Source organism: Peromyscus leucopus, chromosome 1 (genome assembly GCF_004664715.2).
Source record: "Peromyscus leucopus breed LL Stock chromosome 1, UCI_PerLeu_2.1, whole genome shotgun sequence".
Lineage (NCBI taxonomy): Eukaryota > Metazoa > Chordata > Mammalia > Rodentia > Cricetidae > Peromyscus > Peromyscus leucopus.
Window position 1 is genome coordinate 90543579 of NC_051063.1, and position 24720 is coordinate 90568298.

At 36.1% G+C, this 24720-nt stretch overlaps 1 protein-coding gene across 1 annotated transcript in view; it reads right to left on the bottom strand.

The window, feature by feature from the left end:
- Positions 1–361: 361 nt before the first annotated feature.
- Positions 362–24720, bottom strand: part of Pde3b (phosphodiesterase 3B) — a 144087-nt gene continuing 119728 nt past the window's right edge. Inside the window, 8 exon segments of the mRNA XM_028875884.2 lie at positions 362–3552; positions 4686–4947; positions 7200–7361; positions 9684–9887; positions 13985–14184; positions 20232–20345; positions 22629–22740; positions 23659–23796. Of these exon segments, the coding sequence (XP_028731717.1) occupies positions 3338–3552; positions 4686–4947; positions 7200–7361; positions 9684–9887; positions 13985–14184; positions 20232–20345; positions 22629–22740; positions 23659–23796 (1407 nt within the window). The 3' untranslated portion in view covers positions 362–3337.

Consider the following 24720-nt stretch of genomic DNA (forward strand, 5'->3'; position numbering starts at 1 on the left):
ACAGGAGACGTCCCTATTGTAATAATTTACTCAGAATGAAATTTGTGTTTCAGCAACACACAATGTGGGACTCTATTCTCTTGAAGCTTCAGTCTGATTATATGGCATTTAGCAATTTTGGCTTTGTCTAGTCTGTTGGGACCAAAGGTAGAAGCTCAAAACAAACAAAGGCCACCCATTTATGTTTACTAAGCAAGGGCTAAATAATTTAAGAATTTTTTTTAATAATTCAAATTAGTATGTTGATGACCCCCATATAAGAAATTATTTCACTCAGATCAAAACCCTTTGGTTCCTGTTTCCTTAAGAGTAGAATTTAAATGTCATACCATGCATTAGAAGAGACTTCATTAACCAGTTCTTTTTTTTTTTTTTTTTTTTTTAATACTCTGTTCCAGTTAGCCTACAACTCTTGGCTTGCCCAAAGTGGAGATAATTTCTCCTGTTTTGGACTCTATTTGTGTTGTTTCTCTCTTACTCCAATCATATAAAAACTAACTGAATTCTTCAGTGCCTAGTGTAAAACATCCCCTTCCCCTGAGCAGCTCTCCACCCCTACACTACCTGTCACTGTAACCCACAAACCCTTCTGAACTGTTGATGGTGGCCCAGCAACTATAATAAAGGAACCAGTTAGCTCGACTCATATCTTTTGTAGTTTGTTTCTATGAGTTATAATAAAGGGAGAGAATTTTTGCTTACTTAAATAATGCAGACTCCTGTAAAAATAAGCAGACACAGCCAACAGCAAGAGAAATGCAGGTAAGAATAGCTGGAAACAGCTTTCAATTAAATAAATTAACAACCACAAAAAAATGATTTCTACAGAGAAAAAATTATGTCAGAAAGCACACAGATATTTCAGTTATATATTTATAATACCAATGAGTTACAATAGCAGATTTGTGATAAAATCCTAATAAAAATTACTCTGATCCTATAGCAAGCAAAATAAGAACTATGAGCTGGAGGTATTATGTAATAGTAGAGTGCTCACACAGCAGGCTAGGTTCAATCCTCAACACACCCCCACAGAAAGATTTATCAGGCTTATGACAATTCCTCAAGTAGGACTCCATCTAACTCTGGCATGTCTATTTTTAATATACTCTCACATTAATGACTTTCAATCATTTATAATTTTGCCATGGGTAATTTCAATAATTTTGATTTCTTTGGGATGTTTTCATTTATGTTTACTAAGCAAGGGCTAAATAATTTAAGAATTATTTTCAAATGAGTTTCTAGTAACAATTTTAGTAGAAGAAAAATGTGCTTCTTTCAAGACAGTAATTTAAAACTAAATTACTCCAATACAAAATTTAAGGAACATAATAGTTTAGAGATTTGTTTCTAATAACACATGCCTGTACACATACGAACTTATATACACACGTATACTGTTTTCTGTAGGAAAGGAATCAACAGGATAAATACATTTACATAGGATGGAAAACACATTTTAGAGAAATACACACAAGATGTATATAAATGCAAATTTAATATATTATCAGTTAAAGTTTTATTACTCAGTAATATATAGTGGGACCAGTTTACAAATGATGTGGTTGTGGCAGCAAAAGTGACAAGAAGGAACTCAGCACTCAACATGTTTAATAAATAAAGTGTAGTGATTCATTAAATGATTGCAGAATCAAAAACTCCAGTACTTCAATAGAACTTTAACTGCGGCCTTGTGAACAACCCAACTATCTTAGATAGGTAAAAAACTCAAGCATCACACTCTATAGGAACTACTATGGAAATGGATAGTTAACTGAGCATAAAGTTGAATGGCTCCAAAATATTGTAAAGTCTTCAAGGATAATGAGAAATCAATTTACCATCTTGGCATAATTTATATATATTTCTATAACTTCAATAATTTTTCACAATGAGGGCACGCAAGCCAGACTCTAATGAGGTTATGTAAACATTATAAATGTGGTCTGTTTTCTTAGTAAGGCATTTGTATGGAATTATTTATTGAACGATTTATAGAGCTTTATGTAAAAATTAAGTATGTATTCCCATCAGGTACTTTATCTAAGAATTTAGTCTTTCTGTGGGGCTCTAGTATTATTACATAGTGATGAGTCATCTCTGTCATGTATCCTTGGAGCAGAAAGAAATTTTTTAAAAAAAAAGTCAGTTTTACTATAACCAGACACAAGGATACAAAACAACTAAGACACATATCTAAAGATAACCAAACCCACCCCTCCCCCAAGACAGGGTTTCTCTGTGTAGCTTTGCGCCTTTTCTGGAACTCACTCTGTAGCCTAGGAGCACACAGAGATCCACCTGCCTCTGCGTCCCAAGTGCTGGGATTAAAGGCAAGCGCCCAGCTTAGATAAACAATTATTTAGGCAGTATCTTTGATGGGACTGGTTTCACGTGATTTTGCACTAAGACCAAAGATAGCTATCTCCTTTTTCTTGGCTTTAATTAATATGGTGCTCATTTTATAAAAGGTAAAACCAACATTAGAACAATGTTTTTTTTTCTAGCAAATCTATGTCATGTTTATAATAACTAAATATTTAAAATTACTTATCCTGAGCAAAAATAAAAATAAGAACAGTTTTGACTACAGAATAAAATTCCTTCATTGTTAAACACCTTTAAAATTCAACCATGGAACAAAATCAGTATGACTAGAATTTAGACTTCTGATGTCCACAGCAAACCTGAATACTTTAGGCAGAAATAAAACACACAAGTAGATATACACAACAATAAAAAGCATCAGAAATTGATGCATCTGGATTTTGTTAAGTATAACAAAGGTCCTCGGTCCTTCATGGATGAAGCTGGGAGAACCATATTGAACAGTGTACTGCCATGAGCAGAAATCACTCAGAAAGGCCACAATGAATTCTTTTTTGGATTAGGCAGAGGTTTGTTTTCCCACTCTTCCCCAAAGACCTAAAAGATATATTTGGAAATACAAGATGAATCTTGTTTTCATAAAAGCATTATGGCCACTTCAAAAGCTGAAGTCTCTTGAATTTTTAGCTTTAGCCCTCCCTCGCCATGAAAAATAAAGAGCTCACTACCCAGCAAAGCAGCATTATGACAAAATATTTACACACCAGTGAAGGCTTTGAGGAAGGGCTTTGCAACATGGATCAACTACAGCCAACTCTAAGATTCATTCTCTAGTTTGTGATCAAAGTGCTTAGGAGTGAGAACTGCCAGGGTAGCAAGGATTCTCTCACAGTATTAAGGCCTGTCCACATGGGAATGGTCAGTTAAGAATCAGCACAGTGAGCATTAGATAATGACTGCTGACCCTGGGCATAGAACCCCAGGCTTCTTCAGCATGAGTTTTCTTCTATTCAAACATTTGCTCTTCCTCTTCATCTGCTTCTTCAATAACCTGAATCTCATCCGCTTGAGGTAAGGAGTTATTCTCCACCTGTAGTTTGTTTCCCTCAGATTTACATTTTTCTTCTTCTTCTATGATTTCCTTCCATATCTTGTGGTTTTCAGTAAGGTGGTGCATTAGTTGACAAAATATCCGCCGCCTACCTTTCCTTCTTTGTGGTTCTGTGAAATTTAAAACAAACATGTATATCAAAGCAAATATGATTCAATTACTCATTCAATAAATGCCTCAGTGCCCACTCTAGTCTAAGTAGTTACATAAGCTCTAAAGGTAAAAATGTGAACAGTAAGAAAAATATCCACACTGTATAATCACATCCTAACAGAACAATATAGATAAACAAATCTATGAGTGATAGGGGTTGTTCTGGAAGGAAACAAAACAGGGATGAGGTACAGAGAATACTGGGTTGGAGGGGAGGACAGTGCTGAAATCTAAGATAAAAATTCTAACAATCCAAAGTTAAATTCAAGCCTTAATGTTTTAATGTAGTAAATTAAATGTAATTACCAGTACTCTGGTGAATATCATTTATTCTGAAAAGCCAGTCAGCCAACCCCAAGTTGGCATAAAATTATTCTCTGCTATGCTAGCCCTAAACACAAGGCATTTATGACTGAAAAGGGTAGAAGGTACTTATACAAGTGGAGCCCGCTGACAAGCAATGGCTGAACAGCATCTACAGAGAAGTACCTCCAATAAATAACAATGGAACTCACACTGTGTTACAGTTCTGATTCTTAGTATACTTAGGGGAAAAAAGTGTCTAGTTAGGCATAATTAAAATCTTACTTTAAAATAAATAGGAAGTGGCATTTCATTAACAGTTTCAAAGACAGATTTTTTTTTTATTTTCCACTTATCTTCTTATTCAGAAAAATATGTTGCTATATAACTTATTCTTAATATCAAAACCTTGGTTCTCTCAGAGCCAGGGGCTCTGTTCTCTTTTTGTCCCCACTATTTTGATTCATTGAAGTTGTGCTCCCAAGCTGTTCTGATGTTTGAACAGGGTGAGATGAGGAGTCTAACTGCTGGGACTCACTTCAGAAATGTTAAGATGAGCATTTTCTGGAGGTAAGCATCATGAGAAATGCTGCTTTCATTAAGAGTCCCTGTTATACCATAGAAGTAACATAGTACCAGCACACAGCAGTTATCCAAAACCTGACTATTGAATCTGAACACTTAGACAGGAGTTAACATATCTGTAAGATGCAAAAGTCTAAATCCAAATTAAGGAATATTTGTAGCTAGCAGTATTAAATAAAACATAGTTTCCTTCTATTCTTACTCGGATTTAAATTGTCTTCTGTTTCTTCATCATCTGAATCTAATTCTTCACCATCATCATCATCATCATCATCACCACTTTCTGTATCATCATCCTCTTCTGCCTGTATCCACTGACCAGGCAGCAAGCCAGCAGCATCATAGGAATTGCACAGAGGGCCCACAATGTGGGTGATAAAAGATTCTTGGAGTTTTGCTAGTTGAGGAGAAGAACGATCCATGAAGGGACTAATAGGTAGACCGAGGGTTGCTTCTTCATCTCCCTGAGCATTTCAAAAAGAAAAATACATTTAATCACCAAAAATCCAACCATAAAGGTTTACCATTAAAATTACCTTGGGTTTTTTTTTTTCTTTTTTTTCTTTTTGGTGTTTTTAGAAAGTATCTCTCTACATAGCTCTGTCTGTCTAGGAACTCACTTTGTAGACAAGGTTGGCCTTGAACTCACAGGGATCTACCTGCCTTTGCTTCCTGAGTGCTGGGATTAAAGGTGTGCACCACTACACCCAGAATCTTGAGGTTTTAAAAATACACAGTCTACATCAAAATAAACTTTACACAATACACTAATGACTGTAATTATTGTTAGGATGCAGTGTGGCTTGATGGGCACATGTTCACCTGGTGTTCCAGAGACTACTAGCAGAGGAAAGAAGTTACTCTGTCTTTTCTCCATTTGAAAAATTTTAAACAAAACTGTATTCTCAGATTCTGTTTATATCAACTAGTACAGATGATATTCAATTAACAGGGAAGATAATTTGACTATCAACCTGCAACATTCTGTAATATCAACATTAATGGTTTATAATTAATACATTAAAGCTAAATTATTTGGTTTGGCATAATAAATGACTATATTTTCTTAGTTTAAGATTATAATGTAACTTTCATGCTTCTATTCCCATTCTCAATAACAGGCTACATAGTATGGTATTTTATAACTTCCAAGGGTGGGTAAAAGACATTATACCTTTTACAATACAACATAGGGTAATGCATGATCAGACAGACTCAACTTCATTACTCCTACTTTCTTACACACAGGAGCTCTAACTTTGTAAACATCTTGAGTATTCATGGTTATTAAGCCAAGGACTCCAAAAGAATATAGTATAGGTGGTATTGATATTTTCAAGATAATGACATTTGAAGCTTGTAGGGAAATCATCTTTCTTCTACATTATGGGGAATGCCCTCACCCCCCACCCCCGCAAATGGCACAGATTCTGCAAATGGGTAAGAATCTTTTAAAGCCAAGATTTTAAAAGATATAAAAAAAATAACATATTTATAATTCAAGTCTTTGAAAACCACTCAGTATCTACTCTAAACTCACTTCTATCCTTTAATTTATTTTCTGTCAGGTCTTTTGTCCCATAGATATTTCCAATACAAAGAAAGTCTTTCTATAACAGACTTGAAAATGTCTTTAGGTGATTAAATATGCTCTGAGAAGACCATAAAAATCACTTAAAAGCTACAGTATACTTCACCATCTTTATCATAGTTTTTAAGGACTCTCTTCAATAGCTTCCTGTCTGGACTGTTTCATTTTTGGGGGTGCGGGGGTGTAGGGGATAGGAAGGGGTGTTGTCACAGAAGCCTTCATTCTTTTCATTCTCAGTTACGAGTGCAGTCAATTTGCTGGACACTGGGAGTTTGACCATGCTCCAGTGAGTATATGGGTAACACAATTGGACTTGGTGGGGCTTTTTATTTGTTTTGGGGGGGCACAAGGTGGGAGAGTGAACTTGGGAGGAATGGAAAGTGAGTGTGATCAGGATGTATTGTATGAAATTCCCAAATAATTAATACAAATATTATGTTGAGGGGAAAAATCTACTTCATTTGGAAATCAACTGTTTTAAGTTATAAATTCTCAAAGTGACTTTGGAAACCTTTAGTCAAGAGTATAATCAGCTTATTTCAGACAGGTAATAAGCTATATATTTTTGTTTGCTACTTTAAATGCTAGCAGTAATGAATGGTTAGAGAGATAGCTCAGTTGTTGAAAGTACTTCTAGAGAACCTGAGTTCAAGTTTCAATATCCACATGGGAGATAACAACCATCTTATAACTTCAGTTCCAGTGAATCTGAAGTCCTCTTCTGACCTCTACAGGAACCAGGCACACATATGGTGCAGTCATCAATTTGCTGGACAGTGGGAGTTTGACCATGCTCCAATGAGTATAGGGGCAACACAATTGGACTTGATGGGGTTTTTTGTTTGTATTGTTTTGGGGGACACAATGGGAAGGTGGACTTGGGAGGAATGGGGAGTGAGTGTAATCAAGATGCATTGTATGAAATGTCCAAATAATTAATAAAAATATCCATATACACAAAATTAAAAAAAATATTAGCAGCAAAGGTAAACTTGAAAAACCACTAAGAGCCCAGGTACATGCAATGTTTAACTCTTATATTTCCTGTAGCAATCAAAGCCCCCAAAGGTACTTTCTTCATATGGCAGCCCTTCAAAATCTCGCCAATCTCATGTTTCACCTTACCTGCTCATAAAACTCATTCACAATGCCTTCTGTCCATCTCAAATGTAGATCCCGAGCTTTTGCTGGTCCATTTATATCAGCTAGTTTGATGCACACCTGGCAGACTAAGAGACGGTCGTTTTCACTGGTCCATTCTATACCATTACTATTTACATCGTTGGCCTATTTTGGACAAACAGAATTGTGTTTTAGGTTCTGAGTCACAAAGAGTTTCCAATGTTTGTTAATACCAATTACCTTAAAATTGTTTTCTGTGCCAAGGACAGGGAGAAATTTCAGTAAATACTTCCCTAAAGTCAGAATACATGGTAACGTGGACCTATGTGGTAAAATGTCCCACTGAAGTAATAAGATTTTGTTTCAAAGGAAGCATAGCTTTTTATTTTTATTTTTTTTTTAAAAAAGACAGTTTTGGTTTCATTATTAATTATCACAGAGAATAACAATGCATATGTATGTATATGCTGTGGGATGGTCTATATGTCAAATTGCTCTGTTTGGTCAATAAATAAAACACTGATTGGCCAGTGGCCAGGCAGGAAGTAGGTGGGACAAGGAGAGAAGAGAATTCTGGGAAGCGGAAGGCTGGGGCGGAGAGATACTGCCAGCTGCAGCCATGACCAGCAGCATGTGAAGACGCCGGTAAGCCACCAGCCACGTGGCAAGGTATAGATTTATGGAAATGGATTAATTTAAGCTATAAGAACAGTTGGCAAGAAGCCTGCCACGGCCATACAGTTTGTATGCAATATAAGTCCCTGTGTTTACTTGGTTGGGTCTGAGCGGCTGTGGGACTGGCGGGTGACAAAGATTTGTCCTGACTGTGGGCAAGGCAGGAAAACTTTAGCTACATGTATAAGTATATGTATGTATATATAATGTGTATTAAATATATGTACATATGAATCTGTAAATCATAAGAATTGTAACTGTTTCTATTTTAAAGGCCACTTAAAAGAGCTAAGGAAAAAATCAGTTTTAGCTGTTAACAGGCAGATAAAGTTCAAAGACATGAGTCTTATAAATTCAACTCTATGGTCTAAATCGTAACTCACAAGGATATTAATTCAGCATTTAACCTATTCAAATCCATTTCTTCCTCTATAAAGAAGAGATGGTAATCTTGTCAAACACTGCCATAAGGATGAATAAACACAGTGCCTGGTTGATAATAAAAGCTAAGTAAATATTAATTAGCATTATTTAGGTGCAGTTATCATTATTAGATAGGCAAATTTAATATGCTTCTTATTTCCTCTTGGAAATAAAAACTGAGGAATCAGCAGCTTCCTGCTAGCTAACAATAAAGAGGCAGGGCCTAATTCTTTCAAAAGTAAAACAATGGTTCTCAACTTTTGTCACTGTCATTATCACTGTTGTCAGCAGTTTAGTGATTCTAGATGCCACAATGACTATGAATTCTCTGAAGGGAGGGGCTGTGAGCTGCTTTTCCCCAATCCACAGCACAGTGACCACACACACACACATACACACACACACACACACACACACACACACACGCACGCATGCGCGCGCACACACACACTCGCACGCACCCACGCATGCACACACACGCACACACACACTCACACACACGCACGTGTACACACACACACACACACACACACACACACACACACACACGGCAGCTGTGGAATGAGGAAACAAACCATTGTCAAACAGAAGAGAAGAGACATTGCTCTTCTGCAAGGTCAGCAGTAGAAAATTACTAATACTTCTTAGAAACACAACTTTAATTTCACAAAATGTCTCACTTGTCACTGAATAACTCAAAGTTTGTTTTAAAAACTTTGGATATAATTAATTGGTTTGTTAATATTTGAAAGAAAGCCACAATAAAATTCATCTATTTGTCAAAAAGAAAGCATAGCAAGCAGCAATATTTTAAGATATATTTCCATAATAATAAAAATGTTTATTTAAAATAGTGTGATAGGGCTGGAGACATGGCTCAACTGTTAAGAACACTAACTGCTCTTCCAGAGGTCCTGAGTTCAATTCCCAGCACCCACATGGTGGCTCACAACCACCTATAATGAGATCTGGTGCCCTCTTCTGGCCTGCAAAAACACATGCAAGCAGAACACTGTATACATAACAAATAAATAAACAAAAAAAAAGTAAGTAAATAAGTAAATAAATATCGTGATAGCTGGGTGGTGGTGGCACACACCTTTAATCCCAGCACTCAGGAAGCAGGGGCAGACAGGTCTCAGTGAGTTGGAGGCCAGCCTGGTCTACAGAGAGAGTTCTAGGATAGGCAAGGCTACACAGAGAAACACAGTCTCAAAAAATCAAAATAAATAAATAAATAATAGTATGATAATATTATTTAATATCAGTTATTTACTCTTATTTCATATGTAATGTAATTTCAAATTAACATCAAAGCTCATATTTCATTTATAACACTAACAATAACAATTTCCCTTTCAAAATCAGACACTACTTTACACAACAAACCTTGGCATTGAATTCAGCAAGGAAATCAAAATGTTTTTTGAGATCTGTGGCAAGGATTGCTTCTATGACTAAAAATCGAAAGCGCTTGAATTCCACATGATCAAGGTTAAGCAGGAAGTTGTATTCTGGGCGAGAAAGATACAAATTCCAAGCTGATGCAGCATGATGATTTTCTAGAACAGATCTGTCATTGTATAAAACTGCCTAAAAAGAATAAAGAAAAATGAGACACATCTTACATATGGGAGCTTTAATAAGTCAATGTCAGAACAGGTCAGAATCATATGCACCTACCACAAATGAGACATGTTCCAGGATTTTCCTAGCTATGATGAAAGGCTGTAATGGTTTACAAAAGTGCAAAGAGGTCGGCCGGGCGGTGGTGGCGCACGCCTTTAATCCTAGCACTCGGGAGGCAGAGCCAGGTGAATCTCTGTGAGTTCGAGGCCAGCCTGGGCTACCGAGTGAGCTCCAGGAGAGGCACAAAGCTACACAGAGAAACCCTGTCTCGAAAAACCAAAAAAAAAAAAAGTGCAAAGAGGCTAAGGACACCTTTCCTTCTGATGTGCACATCTAAAACATAAGAGTTGTCCTCAGATACTCTACAATACCATGCTGCTTCCTAAGTGATGGAAAAGTGATTTGAAGTAAACATTCAATTTGTAAAGCTTCTGATAATAAATCCATTGGGATACAGAACAGGGTTAGGATAGAGCTCTGTTCTGCAGCCAACACAGTTAACTAAAGAGGAAGAAGTGATGTCCAGGGTAAGCCAGAGACCCCTGTGTCTGAGTACGTAGTCTATATTCCCTTCCTGACATGCCTGAGTACTGAAAGATAAGCATAAACTAGGTAAAATCATAAATATCCTGGTTTCAACAGTATGAGCTCGCTTTTCTCTACCCTCATACCAGCGGAAAACCCTGAGGGGTATTCAGAACCAGTAGAATACAGAATTTCAAAATTGCCAAAGAAGCAGTAATTATTTAAAAAAAAAAAAAAAAAAACATGTCAAGTTATATTAAAGGCCAGGGATTAAGAAGCAGAAACAAAACTCTGTTCAAGTTTTTCTGATCCTTACTGCCTAATTGGAAAGGAAGACAGATAAACAGAGGAAGCAGTATCAGGTGAGACATATGTGAGCTTGATTCCTATATCTGTTATCTGAAATTTAGTTAGTGCCTAGATGTAAGCACACCTGCATGCCATCATGTGATCATGTTACACAATGGAATGATTTAAGCAGTTATGACCCACCAAAAAAAAGCCTCCCATCAATCTTCAGAGAATTAAGCATCATAAATCCCCCTAACAAGACTTCACTTCAAAAACTTCACAAAGGAACAATTTATATTTAACAGTGTTGAAAAATTCATGTTTAATTTAATGAAGACCAATAAGCTATCAAAACAGCTCCATCATATCAGAAAGAAGTAATGAAACTCCCAGGTCATTAAAACACATTGTTCATGGGCCAGTAAGATGGCTTAGCAGGTACAAGTGTTCACTACACAAGCCTCATGACCTAGTTCAATCCCTGGAAGCCACATAAGGTGAAACCCCCTGAAATTGGTCCTCTAACCCCCACACGCGCGCGCGCGCGCGCACACACACACACACACACACACAGAGAGAGAGAGAGAGAGAGAGAGAGAGAGAGAGAGAGAGAGAGTAATGTTTTTAACACACTCTTCAATGATAATTTTTTAAAGCTAGCTAGCTGGCTTTAAAATCTCTCAGAGCCAGGGAAGTAAAATAAAAGAGAAAGTTTCCAGTTCCTTTACTGCACAAACTGTCCTTGGAAATTACTTAAAGAGAAATAAAATGGGAGCAAAAATCAAAATCAGTAGCAGAGTCCATATATGATCTCCATACTAGAAACTTCAAATTAATGGGAAAACTAAGAACAGGTTGAGGAAAGACCAAGTCACCTGTGGATATGAGAATGAATTGTGTTGTAAGGAGTTGAGTCTCTGAGAAGAAACTCTGGGAATGTGAATGGGGGTCTGTTCCCTAGCTGAGTGCCACCTACCACACTTCTATATTGAGAATTATTTAGTCTGAGGACTGATACCCACACTAGTGACTCATTCTCTCCAGGCAGCTTCCTCTGATATTTTAAGAGTTAAGTCTTCTGCCTGGAGGTAAATGCAAGACTTAGGTCACTGGGCATGCTCTTGGAAAGGACTGTTGGATGCCAGTCTCTTCCTATCTTTTTCACATGCTGACTGCCCTGACACAAGAGTTTTGCTTCACTACAGACTCCTCACCATGAGTTACATCCACACAGGCCAAAAGCAATGTAACCTGCTGGCCTTGTAAACTGAAAGTTCTGAAATGATGAGCCAAAATAAACCATTCCTTTTTACATGATGTCTGCTTTAGGTATTTTATCAGAGTAACAATTTTTTTTATAAAAACATACTTTTTATATGTTGTTTCTTTTTATCCTTAATATCACAATTTTTGTTCCAATGAAAAACTTTGTGTGTTATACATACTTGTTAATATAGATGGGTGAACATGTGTATGCAAATGCATGTAGAAGCCAGAGGTTGATGGTGAATGTCTTTCTTGAAAACTATCTTTATTCTTGTGACAGTCCCTTTGTGAACCTTCTGTAGCTCACTGTTTGGGTAGAAAAGATAGCCAATAAGCTTCAGAGACACCCACCGGCTTTCCCCATCCAAAGCTGGGATTACAAGGACATGCCACTATGCCTGGCTTTTTAACAGAGTTCTAGGGATCTTAACTCAGTTCCTCATGCTTTCAGCACAGACCCTTTTAAGAGGTGAGCCCTCTCTCAGCTCCAAGAGATAAACTTTCATTAACATTCACATACCTCGGGAACAAGTGGGCAACCAGAAATCAAATACAAGTGTCCAAGTGCTTTCCTCAAAGGATTGTAATTTACCAAATGTGTAAGTCAAATCCAACATTATATGAAGGTTAGAATGGCCTCTGAATTTGTAGAATGGTATTGCAAATATGTATGTCTCCCAAATAATACTAACAAAGTGAACAAATATCAATAATCACATTTAAAGTTATCAGAAGCTTACTATAGAAATCATGAGGTATTAATTGTCAATAGAGAAATTATATGGTCCTCCTAACTCATTTCTCTCTCTCTCTCTCTCTCTCTCTCTCTCTCTCTCTCTCTCTCTCTCTCTCTCTCTCGTATCTAACACACACATACATACCTAAATCATTCAACTTGAGATTAAAAGAATTTATCTCCTATATTTAAAACTGTTGGCCTGCTTGCTTGAAGAAGACAGACAAAAAGAGGAACAGAAAATGCCTACAAATGATGAAAAGGTAAGAACTGAGGTTAAAACAGAATGATAAAGTGGAGACAGGAATTCATCAGAAACAGTAATAAGTCTCTATGTAAGGCATATGATTAGAAACATACATACAACACGGCAGCAATCTCCTACACAAACGAACACCTCAAATCACATTAAATTCTTCTAAAAGCCATATGTTTAGTTCTAAGTCCTCATGCTTAAAGCTATTGCAGTTACAGTATTCACAGTGGGAACTCATACTACTTGACTTAAACTGTTCTGTGATCCTAACAGAATTTATACTTTATCAGCTATATTCCTTCCAAATAAGTATTATACCAAAATAAATTATTATGTATCTTTTAACACATTTGTATGTACATATCTGTGTATGTGGGTGGGGATACATGTGCATGTCCTGGCACATTTGTGGTGGTCTGAGGCCAGCTTGTGGGTAACTGGTTCTATCTTTCTATTAAGTGGGCCTCAGAGATCAAACTCAGATTATCACGCTTGGAGGGAGGTGCCTTTATCTGGTAAGGTGCCTCACTAGTCCCAGAAAAAATTGTTAGTACACTAATATATTTATAGCTAAAAGACTGAAGATCAAGATATAAAGACAAATGTTAGGAGAGAAATGAGAAGAACAAAACCATTAATGATATCCTTGGCCATTATAGCTTTCAGCCATACTATGGACCCAGTCAGAAGGAACAAAGATCCAGCCAGAGTTTTACTGATTTGGTTAAAGACAAAAATATTTCTATCAAGATCTAGAATTAATGAAACATGGAGTTATTTCATAAACTATTTATTCCTTTTTTATAGCTGAAGAAACTAATTTTTCCAAATTCCCTTAGCATTCATCATCATGTATTTTCATCAATTAATATCAATGAAGAGCCTAATGACAACAGGGCACAGGAAGGATGGATTATAGAGGGAAATGCAATGGGTTAGAAAGACTTTCAGAACTACTCTGAAGCTTTCAAGACATTTCTCTCCTACCTGAGGTGCATTTGTAGCCACTAGAAACGCGTTTGTTCTTCCTGGGTGATCATAATCGTGCATGGCAGCTGCCACATACAAAGCCATCAATTCTAAAGCAGGAATGTTGGAAGACAGGCAGCCATAACTCTCATCTGGAATACAGCAACTCTTCGAAGAAATGTAAGCAATCTGTCCAGAACCAAGTCTACCATCTGAATCTGTGTGATAAAAGCCAGCAAACCAACATTAGGGTGTAACTTCCTGACAATTATGCTAAGGATGGGATTTTCCAAATCAGTACTAACTTGTTGAACTTAAATAGACTCAAAGGACTTAAAGAGTTACTTTTCCTATTGTTTATCTTGCAGCCCATTAGAGAATTCTAATGCCAGGATGATGCTTTCTTGCTCAGGCTAATTAATTTCTAGAAACTCTAAATTTATAACTTTCTAAACACTTGTTTTTAAGGGCTAAATATAGTTGCCATAGAAAACCCTAGCACCAAGAAGGGGAAGTGTGTACAGAGTCCCACCCCTAACCAAGAAGATACCTACAACGGATACCTCCTAGGAAAGGGAAAATCAATCTTCTCCAATGCAGTGTCAGTGGGTATATATCAAACACACTTGAGGACAGGCCCCATGCCCGAGGGTTGTTAACTAACACAAAACAGACTCCATATTTTGTTTTGTGTGTGTATATTGTTATTTTTTGTCTAATTTTCTTTTTCAAAAGCTGCCTGTTTTGATTTTCTTTTTGTTGTTGTTTTCCCCCATTTTTTTGAGAGGCAGAAAGAAGGAACAAGTAGTTGGGTGGATAGGGTGATGTGGAGGACCTAAGAGGAATTGGGGTAGGAGAAAGAATATGATCCAAATGTATTGGATGAAAACATTTTAACAAGGTTTTTAAATATATATACTAGTCATAGAAAAGGATCTAAGAGGACAAAACCTGAGAATAAAATTTGATTATGAAAACAATATGAACATGTAGAAATTTGCTGTATCGCTAAACTAAGCTCCTCAATACAGACACTGCTTTTCAAATCTCATCCTCAAGAATTATTTCATTTGTTGCCCTGACTACAATTTCTTTTCTCTCCCACGAAGTTCTTTTACAGTGGAATAGAACAAAACATATGAACATGAAAAGGCCTGAAACACTGAGAACATTCTTCTGTTTCCTCCTGTTAGAAACAGCATGTTTTCTCCTCACAGAGTGCTTCCGGTTCAACACCTCACCAGCTAATTTTGTTTATTAGCCAAGCCTACATGATTAGGCCATCATTTTTGCTAAAGGGATTTGAAGAAATTAAAAAAAGTAAAAGACACAGTAGACAGTATACAAAACAAAAGATAAAAGAGATATGAGACATCCTTGGTTGTGTTCATCAGTTAGAAATAATGCCTTGTCAAAGTCCAAATGATTTCTTAATCATAATGAGTCAATATTTGTTATAACAAGAATATTTTAACATAATGACTTTAAAACGCTAATGATAATTTTAAAGTATCCATTATTTTCATACTGTTTATGTTTCCAATATATACTGAGTTTTAGAAAACTGTACTCTAACACTCCTTAAAATACTTGTAAAAAAAAAAAAACAGTTAAATTTATGCTATGAAAAGGACTTTAATTATTAATATCAGGCCAATATACTGAACATTTTCTTCTATTATATTCATTACAGATTCCCTTATAACTCTAAACTAAGTATTAAAAATCAAAATGGCAAAACATATCCCTATAAAACTAAAAAATTAGTTAAGAATGGTACTGCAGGCCTGTACATGACAGCACTCGGGAGTTCAAGTATCATCTGGGGTATACAGAATATTGTGTTAAAACAACAAACAACAACAATGTAAAATCAAAAACATGTAAAAATCAAAACAAAATAAAAACTCAGTAATTACCTACAGCTTAGTCAATAGGTTTTTGATACACCAGTGCATATAAATCTGACAGAAATATAACATTAAGATGGCAGTGTTTTGCAAAGTGTTCTGCAGATTCAGTAATATATATATATCTCCAGGCTGGCTTTTTTTAACATAAAAATATAAACTGAGTATACAATTAACATGTAAATACAAGAGACTGTGACTAGCCAAAATCATCACAAAGAAAAAAAAAATGAACATTAGAGAATTCATATTTCCTAATTTCAAAGCTTACTACACAGCTCAAGTGATAAAGACATGTGGTACTATTATAAAGACAAACACAGATAAATGAAATAGAACTGAAAGTTCAGGAAAATACTTTGACATTTATGGTTACTGACTTTCATAAGAGTATCAAGAGAGTGTTGAGAGATAACTATGCACTCTGCATGACAGGAGGAACTTTTACACATTACCTCATGGTCACAGCATTTTTATAAGGTGAACTCACTGATGTCATAACATCTAAGAGTCCACTATATTTAAAATGTAAGGAATTCTTTAATAGATACTATTAAGAACTCAGGATTGTAGCTCAGTAGAATGATTGTCTAGCATCCACAAGACCCAGGGTTCTTTTCTTAACATCACACACACACACACACACACACACACACACACACACACACACACAAAAAAAAAAAAAAAAAAAAAAAAGAAAGAAAGAAAGAAACAAATAAATGCTACTGAGACAATGGGTTATCGTACACAAAATAGTATTGGCCCTCTTTGTTATGTTATATCCCAGAATTAACTACAAATAGGTAACTGATCTAAGCTTAACTGAAGAATTATGAAATGCTTTAAAGAAAATATATTCTCCCATGATCTTGAGTTAAGGAAAACTGCCCAAATTTGAGACACAAAAAGCATGAGCAAAAACATAAAAAATTAAGTGTTATTTGGGGCTTAGAAAAAAGGTACCATGTATTGGTCACTGTCTCAGAAAACAAAAAACAAACATCTTGGGAGACAGCACTCTAACTCCACAAAATGTTTACACCTAACAATTGCCACATCAGAGTTCATAATGTGTCATCGCATCATTGACTCAGTTTAGCGGTGGGCTGGTATGATTTGGGGGAGAGCAATAAGTCCTATGGATAAAGCTACAATAAAGCTTACAGCTTTTATTTTATATAGGAAAATTAGTTCTTTGACCTGATATAATACTGTCTATAATAACATAATGAATAAAACACCTCATAAATTCACTGTTGAGGACAGTGAAAGCAATTCTGTGTCTTCCATTAAGAAAGAATCCACTGTAATAAACCCACCACTAAGAGATGCCTGGATCCCCCCAGGGAATGGAGTCAAACTGAGGGTTTATCATTAGTCTCTGCTCTTAGCAAGGTGAGTATTCAGCAGAGAACTGAACCAGGCCAACCTAAATGAGAAAAAGCTCATGACACTGAGCCCATACATATGCTTTACTTTTACTATCTTTGCTGTTGTATTCATAAGCCTACTGCATGATAACTCGAGTAGACAGGGGAAAAAGATTGATAATGATCATGGGAAGAGACCATTTCATCAAGTTGATTACTGAAAACCTCCACAGTAAATACTGTTAAGTAATTTTTTTTGTCAAGCTTCTCCAAAGTATTAGGGTATGTGTGTGTGTGTGTGTATGTACATAGAAATGAACTGGTGGCATTATTAGGAGGTGTGGCCTGTTGGAGGAAGTGTGTCACAGTGGGGGCAGGCTTTGAGGTCTTCTGTGGAACAATTCCTTTTCTCTTTCTTCTTTAAAAATTTTTTTTAATTCATTTTACATACCAACCACAGATCCCCCTCTCATCCCTCCTCCTGCTCCCTCCACCTTCTCCCACAACCTCTCATCCCCTCCTCCAACACAGAGACAATTGAACCAAGCTCAAAGAAACTCATGAACTTTAGACCAATAGCTGTGGAACCTGCATGGGACCAGACTTGACCCTCTCCATACGGGAGACATTTGTGTAGCTGGATCTGTTTTGAGGGGCGCCTGGCAGTGTGATCAGAATTGTTGGTGCATGAGCCAGCTTTCTGGATCCCATTACCTATGGTCAGACATCTTACTCACCCCTGATTAAGTGGGGAAGGGCTTGGTCCTGCCTCAACTGAAGTAACAATCCTTTTCTACACTATGTATATGTATTATTCTCATTTGCTAATAAAAAGCTGATTGGCTGGCAGCTGAGCAGGAAGAAATCTAACATGACAGCCAAACTAGAATTCTGGGAAGAGGAAGGGCAGAGTCAGAGAGTTGCAGCAAATGCAGAGAAGCAAGATGAGAATGTCATACTGAGAAAAGGTACCAAGCCACATGGCTGAACATAGATAAGAATTCTGGGTTAATTTAAGTGTAAAGCTAATTAGTATTATGCCTGAGCTATTGGCTGAGCATTTATAATTAACATGAGCTTCTGTGTGGTCATTTGGGAAGCAGCTGCCGGATATTTGGAAACAGGTAGTTGGGACAGGAAATGTCTGCTTACAGAGCTCTCTTTTTCTCAAGCTTCTCACAGTGTGACAAGTCAGTTGACTTCCTGCTGCCTGCAAGATATAGCACTCTCAGCTCCAGCACCATGTCTGTCTGTACACTGCCATGTTCCCCATCATGATAATAAAGGACTGAACCACTGAAACTGTAAGCAAGTCACCTCAATTAAATGTTTTCTTGATAAGAGTTGCCGGGGTCATAGTGTCTCTTCACAGCAATAGTAAACCCTAACTAAGACAGTACATAGTCACATAGAAAACTAATATCCCTCATTCAGTGCTTACTCTGAGTAGTTTTACACACAAACCTCTTTCCTAGAACTCCTTCTGGACAAATCTCTAATCTTTTTCTTTCTAAAGCTTTAGCTACTGGCTAAAAATGAGTATAGATCCTTTCCTCTAAACTTTTCTCTTTCTAGGCCAAGTGTACAAGATTGGCTGCTTCATGTACTGTTCATTGGTAAATCTTAACTCTCCCTGTTATCTAATCAACACGACTCTCTTGTCTAAGCCTATAAAGCTATACTCATCTACTTTCAGAAGGCACACACAAAGATCCATCAGTAACCTGGCCTTTTGGTCTTCCTTCAGTAAGCAAGTTCCAGAAACCTTCCCATGAAGTCATAAATATGGACAAATGAAGGAGAGGATCAGAAGACCCTATATGTAGTAATATAGGTACCATGGCCAGTTTTTCAAAATACATCATAATACAGTAATAATCTAGAAACTTTTACCAAAAGGAGAATAGCTGTCTAAGGAAGACAGCTTGATTTTATCTAAAAACTTATGGACTGATATATTGTAATTCTATTTCAGTGGTCTACAGAGGCTCCAGAAAGGAAACCTATCTGCAAAAAATACCATGAGCATTGCTGAATTGGTCAGTCACCTTGAAATGCAACTTATACAAGTGGGAAACATTTCATATGGTTTTCATACTCTGGGTAGCACATAAAATCCAAGCCTTAGTTTCAAAGGATTGTGGCAGATAGAGGTTGTATATGTGTGTGTGGGGGGGGGGGCCTCAGTACATCCACTCATGAGCACAATGACTGCCGAAGTTAAAAGAGGCCTAAAGATCCCCTGGAACTGGACTGTGAACCACCCAACAGGAGTGCTGGAAATGAGCCTGGGTTCTCTGGAAGAACAAGTGCTCTTAACTTCTGAGCTATCTCTCCAACACCCATTCATTACTTCTTAGTCAACAGGAGCTACTCAGCACTATCTCACCAGTGCAACAGATAGGAAGAAAATAGACTACAGAATGTGCAGTTTTGTATTTCATACAAACGATACTCTGGTAGATGTATTTTACTAGAGTATTTCACTCTTTTATAAGTTCAAATAAGAGATATAGGACCTTATAATATATGGGGCTTATTTAAACAGTGATATTTATGATGAAGGACAGTATTAGGTTTTTGAAACCTAAATTACAATGTTTGCAAACATTTTAAGTATCACTTAAACACTTCTGTGGTATTTTTAAACATGTTCCTTTGGTTTGGTATTATTATATATTTTAAATATACATTATAGACCTGAAACAAAAAGATAATGACTATATTGGTACTGAGAGAAGAGAAGGAAACATGTTCTGGATCATAATTTAGTTCTGGATACAGTAGTTCTGGATCATAATTTAGTACTTAAGATAGTAACATTTAAAATTTTTATGTCATGTTAAGCACTGTAACTTACACAATCTTTTACATGTACCAAAGTTTATTTTAAAAAAAATTTAGAGAATAGAGGCTATTATATAAGACAGCTGCATTTATATTTCTAATTAAATAATTAAAAGAAAGATTTATAAAAGAGAGTACCTGCTTCGGTCTCTGCTTCATGATTATCGTGGCTCTGCTGTAAGCCAGGAATTGGTCGTGTTGTCAGATACCAAACAGCATGTAAGACATCTGTGGCGTGTATACGATTGTGATCTGAAATTAACAAGATATTTTATTATAGCACCATTCTGCTTAGGTTTGGCATAAGACATTTGAAAAGTGAAAAAAATGTCTAGTTATACTATATTCCAGCAAGTAAGACATATTACTTAAAGGAATTTCCCACAATTATATTTTGTTCTATTTTTAAGATATCTTAGTATATTAAAAGTTTTTTTTTTAAAAAAAAAAAAAAAAACTTTTAGAAGTTTTCAGATAAAATACAAAAACATAGTAAGAGCCCAAAGAACAGACAGGGAAGACTAAGATAAATGAAAGGTATGAAAAAATTACTGAGATTTCTATTTCATGGCTTTTATAACATGTGGTATTTGGATTATGGAGACACAATGGTTTGGGGAACAGGAAAGATGGACAGTGGATAAGAGCACTTCATGTAAACATGAAGATCTGAGGTCAGAGCCCAGCACCCAAGTGAAAAGCTGGGTATAACTGTATGTGAACTATAATCTCGGTACTTTGGTCGTGGCCAGGGTTTGGGGGCGGGATGGGGGGAATGAGAAGAGGATTGTGGGAGCTTGCCTGGTCTCCAGCATAGATACAGCTTCAGTAAGATACAGAGGTTACCCAAAGTCATACTCTAGTTTCTTTGTGTGCACATAGGCATATCCACCTCTACACACATATACACACACACACACAGAAAAAATAGTTTTGCTCACTGAACAGTTATATAGTCTGCATACCTATGTTTTACCAAAAAAATTAGAAATACTCATCTTTTAGGTTTCCTATAAAGATTAAATGGAAATTAAAGCTTGAATAACTCACTTTAAACTATTAAGCAGTCTTATTAGTTATGCTAATTTAGGAATAATTTACCCATGTGTTCATATGAAAGGAACTATAGAAAGGTCTAACACAAAGAAAAACATATTTCCTAACATGAAATTCTATTCATATTCAGTATAAAAGTTCAAAGCATTCCCTAAGTCAGAACACAGTTTAAAAAATTATAAGTTTTAAATCTTTTTAAATGAACAATTTTCTGAAATTGTTGATTTAATATCAATAAATACTAAAAAAAATATGAGACACTTAAAGAATTTATATATAAGATATATACTGTGCTAAAGAAATGGTTCAGTTAGTAAAATATTTTCTTTGCAACCACAAAGACCTGAGTTGAACCCCAGAACTCAGATTTTATTTATTTATTTTTTTACTCTTTCACAACTGAGACTTTATTGGTTGAGTACACAGACATTTCAATTCTTAAAACATGGGCCCAAACTCTGAGTCATACATTGTGTTCACGTACCCAAAAGAGCCATGTATTGTTTTTCTTTGAACTTATTCCAGTGATGTTCCATCCTAAACTTGGCAAGTTTTCCCTAAGACCTCACATAACAATCAAATGCTCACAATTCTTAATTAATTCCACTGACTCACAATTTTATGCCACATACAGTACATATTCAAAATTTCAATCTTCCACAGCACATTATCACAATTGTTAGGAAAATGGACTACCATGACCAGAGACAGTTCTGACAGGGCAAGGACCAAGGAGTGGTTTTTTAGGATACAGTTCTACTAGAAATACGAGACCAGAAATAACTGAAAATATTCCAGACACAAATGCACGACCAAGACTCCAAGTATGCTTTGTGTTGTAGGATATAAAACTAGCCCCCTCTACAGAATGTTATGGTGACCCCCGAGACAGTCACAGCCTCTCCTGATTCAGTATCCTGCTATTTTCTGGTTGTATCAAAAAATAAACAACCAGCAAGTGATTTAACCTCTTAAAAAATCATTTACACTTAAATAATGGGATGAGGCGGGACTAGCCAAGCCCTGTGGAGTACAGTTGCACACCCAGTGTGGGGCAGGAAGAGACAGGAAGATCCTGGGGACTCAGTGACCAATCAGCCTGGGCTACTTGGTGAGTTTCAAGAAAAAGCAGACCTCAGTTAGTCTGTCCTACACATGCACCTGCACACCCACAACACAAGTACACACACACACACACAAAAAAAAATGATATGTACTATACAACATGTAAGTGAAGAAAATTTAGTATAAATAAGTACTGATATTATAATCTATTTTATATACAATAAATTTCTAAGAAGAAAGGATTAGAGGAGATATATCAGAATTAACAAGTTAGTTAACACCAGGTAATAGGATATAAATACTCTTTTAAAATATCTATTAAAATTATCTAATGTGTATTTCAAACAATATTTAGGGGCTTATCTGAAGAGAAAGACATGTTATTAGAACTTAACCAGGTATGCCAATACTCACAAGGAATATCTCGGTAGCCATTTTCTAATGCACGAAAATAGTTCATAAATTCTTGAGTGGGAATTTTAAATGTTTCCAATAAACCAGTGTCTTGAAATAAAGTATACATAACCTAAATGTAAAATAAAATGAAGCTCACTTTAAAAATCAGAATGTCTCTCTGTAGCTCAGTTTGTGGTATATTTAGAAATATAACCATGCATATATCTTATTTTTCTTGAGATATTGGGATTGAACCCTGAGACTCCCACATACTAGGCAAGAATTCTATTCACTGAGTTATGTCCACAGTCCATCTCAGTTTTTAGAGTACAGTCTCATTAAGTTGTCTAAGCTGGCCTTGAATTTGAGATCTTCCTGCCTCAGCCTCTCAAGCAACTGGGATTACAGACTGTGGCACCAGGTCCATCATAATTATTTTATTTTATTTATGCTTGGGGGGGCGGGGGTGTTCCAGGTGTATGATGGTTCCTGTGGAGGACAGAGGAAGCTGTTGGATCCCCTGGAGCTGACGTTCCAGGCAGTTTTGAGCCAATTGACAGGAGAACTGGGATCCAAACTCAGGTCCTCTGGAAGAGCAGCAAGTATTCTTAATCACTGAGCCATCTCTCCAAATCTTAGTGCATCGTTTTAAGTTAGTTCATTGTAAGCTTCTCAAAAATTATTTTTCCCAAACAAATAAAAAAGGAAGCAAAGAAATTTTATCACATGCATCATGTTCCAATATAAATTTTTTTCCTGACTTCTCTTTAGCTTTTTATTCCAAATTTACTGAAAGACATTGCAAATAGTCAAATCAATGATTTTTATATATAAATATTTATATTACATATTTATAAAACATATAATACATAACACATATGTGTATCATGTACACTTAGCTGCATGCTTTGAGGTCTACCTGAAAAGATAAATTTAATGACAATGCCATTTCTGAATTTTTACTTAAAATAGTATCATGATTTAGATTTTGCTTTTATAAATATATGAGAGAAAATTATAATAATAAAGTAGAGATACGAAAACAAACCTGACTGAGAATCCTTCCTGATTTTTCTCCCATCTTCTCTACAAGCTCAAAAATCTGAAAATTCCAGTTGCTCATCTTTTCTATTAACAAGTCATAGTCTTCAAGTAACATTGGGTCCAGCAACACGTCCTGGTCAATCTGAACACAGGAGAAAAAACAACTTTATCCTTTACAAATATTTGATTTTGTTTGTTTGTTTGTTTTTAACGAACCTAAGTCATTTATTTTATTCAAACCAATACATCTAAAATATTATCATTTCAATATTATTAATCAGTATAAAAGCATTTTAAAAGATATTGTATGTTATGTGTGAGCACACATTTTTTTTTTTTTTTTTTTTTTTTTTTTTTTTTTTTGGTTTTTCGAGATAGGGTTTCTCTGTGTAGCTTTGTGCCTTTTCCTGGAACTCACTTGGTAGCCCAGGCTGACCTCGAACTCACAGAGATCCGCCTGCCTCTGCCTCCCGAGTGCTGGGATTAAAGGCGTGTGCCACCACCGCCCGGCGAGCACTCAATATTTTTAAACCCACATCTAAGTGAGAAAACTTAGAACTGAACATTAACAACAGCCATATTTCTGTAGTGGTTTTCTCAAATATTCAGCTTGCCTTCTATTTCTTCTATTTGTTAAATGCCATCTCAAGACAACTTTAAACACGTCTTCTTAGCATCAGAAGGCTGATTATACATTGGTTATATAAGTAAGCATTTTATTTCCAAATGACTATGTCAATCTAAAATTCATTATTTTCATGTACTCCCCAAGTACATGAATGGGATTTTGTCCTCCCAACTTATATACTGAACTCCAGAAAAATGGTACTACTAGAAGTAATTGTTCTATTCTTTATATTTTGTGTGTGTACATTCACACATGTGACACAGTGTATGTCTGTGAAAGTCAAAGATAATTTTTTAGATTCAGAGTTCTCTCCTTCCACCATGCAGATCCAGGGATCGAACTCAGATCACCAGGCACCTTTACCAACTGAGCCAACTTGGTAGCCCATGCAAATAATTATTCTGTCTTTTAATGGCTATGCATATATCTTTGCATTTA